The sequence below is a fragment of the Acanthisitta chloris genome, unplaced genomic scaffold (assembly GCF_000695815.1).
Source record: "Acanthisitta chloris isolate BGI_N310 unplaced genomic scaffold, ASM69581v1 scaffold8121, whole genome shotgun sequence".
NCBI lineage: Eukaryota > Metazoa > Chordata > Aves > Passeriformes > Acanthisittidae > Acanthisitta > Acanthisitta chloris.
Window position 1 is genome coordinate 86111 of NW_008656418.1, and position 9603 is coordinate 95713.

At 42.5% G+C, this 9603-nt stretch overlaps 1 protein-coding gene across 1 annotated transcript in view; it reads right to left on the minus strand.

Moving 5' to 3' along the window:
* Positions 1-7153, minus strand: part of PAPLN (papilin, proteoglycan-like sulfated glycoprotein) — a 45140-nt gene extending 37987 nt beyond the window's left edge. Inside the window, exon 1 of the mRNA XM_009084327.1 lies at positions 7055-7153. Within this exon, the coding sequence (XP_009082575.1) occupies positions 7055-7153 (99 nt within the window). The remainder of the gene's footprint in view (positions 1-7054) is intronic.
* Positions 7154-9603: the final 2450 nt, after the last annotated feature.

Consider the following 9603-nt stretch of genomic DNA (forward strand, 5'->3'; position numbering starts at 1 on the left):
TTGCAGGGGTTTTAGTCACTACCCTTCCAAAAAATCGCCAGGTTGAAGATAGGCACGTGAGCAGATGAACTGAATACAGTATATTCCATTTCTGGTTCTTTTAACATACAGTATGATCTTTTACCAGATGTGAGATAGCAAGAGCTCATTTAAGCATATTTCCCTCTGTAAGACAGAAAATAAGACAACTAACAAACTCAGCTTGATTTCTGGTCTCTCATCTCTGATCTTCAAAGGTGGCCTAGAAAGCAAAACACTTACTCTGGGTGATAATTGCCTCTTCCTCCTCCCTCCCTCCTGCCCCCCAGTTCCTTTACACCTAACAAACATATAATGTCTTCCTCTGCTAACACTTCCACTCTGCTCAGCAGGTCATCTTTTACCTTAGATGTCCAACTGACTAATAAAGTTGAATTTAAATTCAGAAAACTGTTCTCAAGCTGCATTTACTTCAAAAAGTTCCTACTTCTCACTCAGAAAGGAAGAGGAATCCCAGTTCTTAATAGCTGCATTCTTTCTCTGATAATATCAAATTGGATTAAGACAAACATTACTTCTCCCAGTAAAGCTAAACCACATGGCTGAGACTTTTAAGGCCAAAGAAAAGAGTAAAACAAGCTAACCAAACATTAATTCACTTCAAGTGACAACTCTTTCTAGCTTTGAAGCAAGATACAGCAATTACTGCTTTGCAGATAACATTCCTAGAGCCAAAGGCTCTTCCAGAATTCTGTTACTTAATCACCCTGTTAAACTTTTCGCAAGATGTACCACAATAGGCCTGATGACTTGAACCCATGAGATTTTTCAGAAATATGTTCTGCAAAACACTTGGGTTACAGACATTGACAGTTCCTAAGAGAACTATCTTTCATTTCTACTAACAGTGTTCAGAAGAGCTTTTACTTACTGAAAATATAGAAGATGGCATCATTGTTAGCATGATCAGAAGGAACAAGTTCTTCATCTCTGCCTGTGGGAACAGAAAGATTACTGATCAGAATTGCTTGCTTCTTTGCTGCTTGTTTGGCAGAAAAGCTAAGATACCATACAGTAAAAATGGAGGTGGAACTAAAATCAAGGTGGGAGAAGAAAGGCAGTTTTATCATTACACTCCCCCTGGATAGATGAAGGCAACTGTAAAGAGTGAAATCACCCTGCACAGAAAGCCAGAATGTAATTACGGAGTGTAAATATTTCCCTGAACTTTCCTCTGGTATTATGAGAGCACCAGCCCCAGGCACACTGGAAGGTGCATGCTGTTGCATGTCTGCCCTCCCGCCCCTTTACATATATCCATGATAAAATGCTTGAAGATTGCAATGACTTCAACCAACCCAAGGTATGAAATTCGACAGTTAACATTTCTGTACCCTATATCCATCTTCTGTGGCTTGGTGAAGCATCATGTCTGTCTTTGTGTGCTCGTGCTTGTTTAAAATCCTACAGTTCATCATGAACAGCTATAGCTAGAATCAGCTGGGAGTAGTTATATCCCTTCTGCAGAGCTGGAAAGGAGATCAGGCTACACAGATTGGTATGGCAGCACACAACAGTTCCTAAATTTGGGGCACTATGCACTTTTGGGACCACAGTACTTCATTGGTACATTGCCTATTGCTACTTAATCCTTTCCTTTCCTATTGGCAGCAACCAAGCCCACTCCAACCACCACTCACCAGCATTCACAGCTGTGACCACGGACACTTCAGCTACTAGAGAGTGACTCTTTCTCATGGCCTCATGGCCAGTTAGTTAAGCCCAGAAAAAAAGAGACAGACTGGGTATTCCTAGCATAGTTTTGTCTAGTTTGAGCTTCTTTCTTACTTAGGAAAGGAAAGGTAAAAGGACAGATGGATAAATCTTTCTTTCACGGTGCATGAAAGCATCAAGAAGGAATGGCTACCTCACCTGTCACTGCAATGAAATCTGTTTTAGTATTAAAACTCCATATATAGCTCCTTGAGCCTGGCCTATTCCAGAAAAAATACAGAATGTGTATCACTGTTAACAATGATAACATTGATACAAAATCATTGTTGTGTGAGAATATCAAATCAGAGCTAAGACATACTCAAAATGAAACCTGCTCGGCCTAGCATTTGCATATTTCAGGTTACTTTATGATGGGCAACCATTTTTCTCACAGTCCCAGGCCCAACTGAATCACAGCTCATTGCAACTCTCCAAGTCCATATATGCCGTGGATTTTGACACTCCCTACATTCACAGTGCTGGTGATAAAAAGTTTGTTCTTAAATACTATTCCTTTGAGATGGGAAAGCTGGCTAGGTGCTGAAAAATCCAGTGACACCAATTTCTGTGTGCAAAAAATCAACTAATAGGGAAAGTGCAATTGATAATACAAGTACTGATAGACTTCTATCCCTAAATACTGAGTGCCAATCATAAGACTGAGAAGAAAGTGAAGCCATAGGAGCTTTTTATATCAATAGACTTTCATTAATCTTGGATTAGTTGTTCTTAAAAACTGAGGGAAGACTATGTACCCTCTATCACCCAATCACAGTACTTCAACTTGTCCCATTCAAGTCAAGGAAGAAACAACCTGGAGATATTCTCCACAAGAGGTCAAGTATGCTCTCTGTGCTGTAGAGACCAATAACCAAAATATAGGCTTGATCTCTGTCAGAGCCCTATCCAACTGCCAAATTCTTTCCCAGAGGAAGGACAGGCAAGAAGAGACTCATTTGCTACAAGCTCCATGCAAACAGCAGAGCTCTCCTGAAAGGGCTTATAATATCCCCACACCACCAGCAAAGGCCATGATGAAAGCAGCATCTTCCTTGAATGCTGTTGGTATCAGAGGTAAATACTTGAGATCAGCTGTTCTTCCTACTGACCCAGAGGGGAAAAAAATAAAATCTTTTGTGGCATTCCTCTCTCGCATAATCCATTCCAGGCACCTCTGAGGTTCACAGAGCTACTTGAAAATCAAATCCTTGTTCTGCTGCTAATGGACTGCCCACTCAGCTCTTTCTGGTGTCTGAGCCAAGAGGCAGACAGAGAGCTGGGACCAAACTACATGATGCTTCTGGAGAAGAGACTAGAGGCATAGCTTACCATGGCTAGCAATGCTCCCCCTTCCCAAGTAGTTAGCATCTTGGAAGCTTTTAGCAAGACAGGATAAAAAGATTCTTTGAGAAGACAGCTTGGGTCAGAACCCAATGTTTGGGGCAATCCTGGGCATCAAAGCAACAAAAGGTTGCAGCTTTGGCGCTTGCTTGTTTTTTCGTGCCATTGCACTTGCATGGAAATTGCTATCATATGTCCCAAATTTAGCATTAAAAAGTTTAGACCATCCAACCCTATTAAACTAGTCAACAGATTCCAGGAAGAATCATCAGAAGTAAGAATAGGGCTGTCTGTATCCTATTAAACCCTCCACAGTAAAATGAATCTCGTGTTTGATTCTCTGAGTTTCAAGGCTGTTGTTTTAAAAGCTTCCTCAGATGTAGAATTCAGCATTGATACCTTTCACCTTAGTTTCAGCCTAAAAAAGCCAGAGATGGGACAGGGGAATCTGTTATAAACCTTAAAAAAAAAGTCAAGTTCTGTTTCCAGATTTAATGGCTCTTTTACTCCTTGTAGGACCTAGGGTACAGCAGCATATGTTTGTTCTGCTTGTTTGTCATTCTTCTCACTGAAGGCTGGGTATGCAGGGGAAGGAATGAAAAGGATAGTGTTTTGCAGTGTTTTCACTTGTAACAATAGCAGCTGCTGCTCCATGTGCCTCCTGTCCTTCTCCAATTCTCTGCAACGCTCCTCAGCTCCCTTTTCCCACTGTGTGCTAGAGCAGCATGTCCACCCCTCCTCCACCCAGAAACAGCAGCAGGCCCTGAGGGGAAACGGTGACTTTATGCTCAAGATATGGAACAGCTGCTGAAAAGCTCACATAGAGGAATTCCTGCCATAATGCTAAAATATGAAGTTTTCTCAGGAAGAGGGTTTATGAGAATGAGTTCACAAATAATGAGGAACAACCAGAATCTTCTAACAGAACTAGAGGTGTGCCCAGCTGAAACCTCTGTCCCATACACCAGAAGAGACTCAAATTGTCTAGTCTAGCCAACCACCTCTGACATTAATTGCCCAGGTTAGATGTATAAAAGTGTTGAAGTGATGACTGGTTCCAGCCATCTCTAAGCTTGGTCAAAAAGAACCAGCTTCATAGTTTCAGCTCTGGACTGTTTTCAACAAGAGATGCTGACCCAAGATCCTCCAAACACTGGGGAATTTAATTCATTAATCTGACTTTAGCAGCTCAGGAACCTTATTTCTATTCCAAAACAAGACAGCAAGAGGGCCACAAAGGAGATGGCTTGAATTCATTTGCCTTGACAATTGAGAAGCACCTTTTAAGTTATTGCTTGAAGAATTAGAAAGGGAAAATACCTATGTACAGCAAAAAGATGAGATGAAGGTGGGGAGAGAAAGGGGTCCACATGGAGCAGGGATCAAGGATGGCAAAAAAACTTCCTTATACTTAGGGTGGGAGCTGAGTTGTGAGAGCATGAGGACATCACACAGCCCAGAGGAATCAGGAAACAAGTCAGCACTTCAGGCAGAGGCTATCACATTCAAGATACTCCTTAACATGCCTGTTTTCTTCCCTGACTGTGGCAAACCATCAGGTTTTTTTGACAGTTTTCCAAAGAAAATCCTGGGCCTGGTGTCTTTTGAGTTAGGGCAGCTTATGCCAGTTAATGAGTATGTGCCAGTTAAAGCAGGAGGATGCTGAATTTCCTTTGCCTTGACCACACCATGAGCCACATTCATAAAGAGCTGTTTGTATACAAAGCAAGGCATAAATGTTTATAAACGTGTTTAAATACAAGACTGTTTGAAAGGGCTTAGTGGGAAAGGAGGGAGATTAAAGAAAAACAACACAAGTTATCTGAGTGAAACGGAGATATCTTTGCATTGGTATACAGATGTAGCAAATCATTCTAAATACATGCTAGGAGTTGAAGAATGCTCATCAAGAAAGTAATCCCAGTGAGATATACTTTTGGCCATGTTATGCATGTTATGAAAGATAAACTTTCAGCCAGAGTAACTTTCAAATTCACCTTGTTAAATGAAAGGAAGAAAAAAAGTTACAAAAACTTATGAACGAGCACAGTAGCAAAGCACCAGCTGGCTGGAGAACTGAGTAGCAGTTACAGAAGCCTCTTCTAGCCTGCTCTATCACTAGGCTTTCAATGCCACCTGATACATAACAGGCACATAAATCTGCACCAGGCCATCACTTCATGATGCTGACACAGGCTGACAGTGTTTTTATAGAGAACTTCTACAGCAATGTCAAGAGCAGCTACACTCAGGGAAGCTACAGCAGCCACTGACATGCAGTTTTAATCTGAATACTGAAATCACACAAAACAGTAGCTGAAAGATCATCAGGCACAAGAGTAAGGTCAACACACAGGTTCTAGAAAGGCCTCACGCCATACCCTATCAGTGGGTGGGGAAGAGGCAGACCAGCTTCTTTACCACATTCCAAAATCCACAATGAAGTATCTAAGGCTTAGGTCAGTGAACAGGATCTTGGAAGTAAATGTGATCACTATGCTAGCCCTTTAAGGAGCTAATACAGTATTTCATGAGGGCAATTTTCTGTCTACCTATTAATATCAGCTGAGATTCAATTTTATGCAACTAGCCTCCCACTATCAGGTTTGCAGCAAGAGATTTATTATAAGGAGTAAAGATAGGATTCTGCCTTCTATTTTTGTAGTCTCACTGTGCTTAGCTGTTAATTAAATCTGGGAGCACATAGGGATAACGACAAGCACACAGACTGATTTAGACATTGCAACAAGAAGTAACACACTGCCTATGGAAAATACATGACAAAGATATAATATCACAAACACTAGCATAATTGAAGAGGAATGGCTAACAATCTTTTACATTTACTACTGTCATGTTACAGCTTAAGCTTCATTTCTACGAGTTATTTAGCCTGACCTGAAATGTTACCCAACACTGAGCACTGCAGCTGTTTATAAATAATAGAATGGTTTGGGCTGGAAGGGACGTTAAAGATCAACTAGTTCCAACCCCCCTGCCATGGGCAGGGACATCTTCCACTAGACCAGGTTACTCAAAGCCCCATCCAACCTGGACTTGAACAATTCCAGGAATGGGGCAACCACAGCTTCTCTGGGCAACCTGTTCCTGTGCCTCACCACTTCCTGAGTAAAGAATTTCCTCCTAATCTCTAATCTGAATCTCCTCTCTTTTAGTTATCATCACTGCCCCTTGCTTTAGCACTACCTGTCCATATAAAAAATAGCTCTCCACCTTTTTTCTAAGTCCCCTTTAAATACTGGAAGGTTGCAATGAGGTCTACCTGGAGCCTTCTGTTCTCCAGACTGAACAACCCCAACTCTCTCAACCTGTCTTCATAAAATAAGTACTCCAGCCCTCTCATCATCTTTGTGGACCTCTTCTCCAGCCTTCCCACATCTTTCTTGTGCTGAGGACCCCAGAGCTGGATGCAGTACTCCGGGTAGGGCCTCACCAGGGCAGAGTAGAGGGGCAGAATCACCTCCCTCCATCTGCTGGCCACACTGCTTTTGATGCAGCCCAGGACGCGGTTGGTTTCCTGGACTGCAAGCGCACACTGTCCAGCTTTTTGTCCACAAGAACTGCCAAGTCCTCCTCTGCAGGGCTGCTCCCACTGAGTTCTTCTCCCAGCCTGTACGATGCAGCCCGCGGTTGGTTTCCTGGACTGCAAGCGCACACTGTCCAGCTTTTTGTCCACAAGAACTGCCAAGTCCTCCTCTGCAGGGCTGCTCCCACTGAGTTCTTCTCCCAGCCTGTACTCTCATCTGGAATTTCCCCAATCCAGGTGGCTCAACCTTACACTTGGACTTCTTGAACTTGATGATGTTCCTATGGGCCCTCTCCTCAAATGGTTGGTTTCCTGGACTGCAAGCGCACACTGTCCAGCTTTTTGTCCACAAGAACTGCCAAGTCCTCCTCTGCAGGGCTGCTCCCACTGAGTTCTTCTCCCAGCCTGTACTCTCATCTGGAATTTCCCCAATCCAGGTGGCTCAACCTTACACTTGGACTTCTTGAACTTGATGATGTTCCTATGGGCCCTCTCCTCAAATTTGTCCATGTCCCCCTCTGGATGGCATCCTGTCCTTCTGCTGTGTCAACTGCACTGCTCAGCTTCACATCATCTGCAAACTTGCTGAGGGTGCACTCAATCTTGCTGTCTATGTCATTGATAAGCAAGAGCACCAGCGCCAGGGCAGAGCCCTGAGGGACATCAGTTGACACCAGCCTCCACGTGGACATAGAGCCATTGACCACAACTCTCTGGCTGTGTTCATCCAGCCAGTTCCTTACTCACTGAATAGTCCACCCTTCAAATCCACCTCTTCAATTTAGAGATAAGGATGTCACATGGACTGTGCCAAAGGCCTTATAGAAGTCTAGGTAGATGTTATCAGTCAGCCTTCCCTTGTCAATAATTGCAGTCACTCCATCATAGAAAACCGTCAGATTGGCCAGGCTCAATCTGCCCTTAGTGAAGCCATATTGGCTGTGTGGGATCATCTCCTTGTCTTGTATGTGCCTTAACACTGTTTCCATGAGAATCTTCTCCATGATTGTCCCAGGCACAGTCTTTAGTTCCCTGGGTCTTCCCTTCTCCCCTTTTTAAAAATAGGAGTGATGTTTCCCTTTTTCCAGTCACCAGAGACTTTGCCTTACTGCTGTGACTTTTCAAACATCATGGACAGTGACTTGGAAACCACATCAGCCAGTTCCCTCAGGACCCTGGGATGCACCTAATCAGGCCCCATACACATAGGAATTGGACTAGATGATCCTCAAGGGTCCCTTCCAGATCTGATTATTCTGTGATTCTGTGACACTTGTGCCTTTTCAGTTTCATCAGGTGATCTGGAACTTGCTCTTTGCTAATACTGGGTGGGACTTTGCTCCTCAACTCCCACCTAAGCATGTTACCCAGCTGAGACAGACCCCTTACAATTCAAGACTCGGAGAATTCCCTAGGAAAATTTTAATGCTAGGAAATTGCAACAAAATTTATTTAATTTCACTCTATCCTACATATAAATATGGCAATTTCTCACTGTGCAATGGGTTAAAAAGAAAAATGAGCATTATCTCAAGAGATTTTAAAACAATGCAATTTTTTGCTTCCTCTTTGCAAGATCTATATCTCTGTTCACTGAGAGGATGCTAGCACTACATTCTCATGCTCATAGTATATATACATAGGGAACATCTGTATTAACCTTTAAATAAATTTGCCTGGGGACTAATAACAGGCATGAGAGTATTTACACTGAACCTCTACATCTCTGCTGTCTCTACATTGTTTCTGGCACCTAAGATATCTTTTTTTAAAAATCTAATTCAGTTTTCTATGTATATGTATATGCAAACATGTCAAACACACCACACTTGTACAGGTACGTCTCTTCCCTAAGGAATCACCCTTACTGCAGACATACCTTCATATGAGGCAGGAATTCCCCCAGAGTAGTGTGTGGGCTTGCTTACATTATGGTGCAAGGGAAAGATAGCTAACATGAGGTGAACTAAAAGAAATAAAAATGGAAAAAACCCCACCTGAACCAGAACTTTATGCTAAAAAACTTAGGAGGCAGAATTTGTGGTAGTGGAATTAGGACTGGCCCTAGCATCTTTCATCTGTCACTAAAATTTAACTTCATAAAAATTATCTTAGGAGGGTGCGATCACACTGCAATGCCTGGAGAGATCTCAAAGGAAGCACATGCTCAGCGGTGTGATCACAGCAAAATGACAACAGTGTGATCTAAAAATAAATTGGCTCTTTTCTCTGGAGCTGGTTTCTCCCACAGATGCCCAAACTAGAACTTCCAATTACTGCTTTAAGGGCTAGGCAGAGAAATAAACAATCCATTGATGGTGCTTGTTTTCTATACATCATGCCTGTATGTCAAGAAGGTGAGCTTGTTGCTGTGTGAGAAATCATGAACAAGTGATTTAAGCATAGGCTATGCATATGAGTAGACACCCACTCAAATACTTTAATATAAAATCTCTTCTCAAACATCTAACAACCATTATTATTCATTGTCCAAGACAAGACTGGACCACAACAAATCACAGTTCAGATCCAAGCATGCTAAAAAATGAGACAGTGAAACTATCCAGCAGAGTATCATTTCAAGTGAGGTAAGTTCTTTTGACATGTCCATCATACCATGAGCATAACTGCAAATGACTGTACTGAATCCGAGCAGTCATCCATCACTGTCTGTGCTCAGTAGCTGTGCTGGGTACACTGTGGGGTTGACATCGCTGTGGTGTAATCCTTCCCACAGACCTAAGAGCAAAGCAACCTGTCTCCTTTGGAGTTCTCTGAGTATCAGTATGCCACTAGGAAAACATTTCCCCCTTCATTCAGCTAATGATGAGCCTATAAGACTAATTGTGAGGACTACTGTAAATGCACCCTGTGTATTCTAGGTGCTGTTCTCATACGAAACAGCAGCTCCCATCCTCTTATAAAAAGAAGGCTATTTGTTTGCTGTGTATTATGAGTCA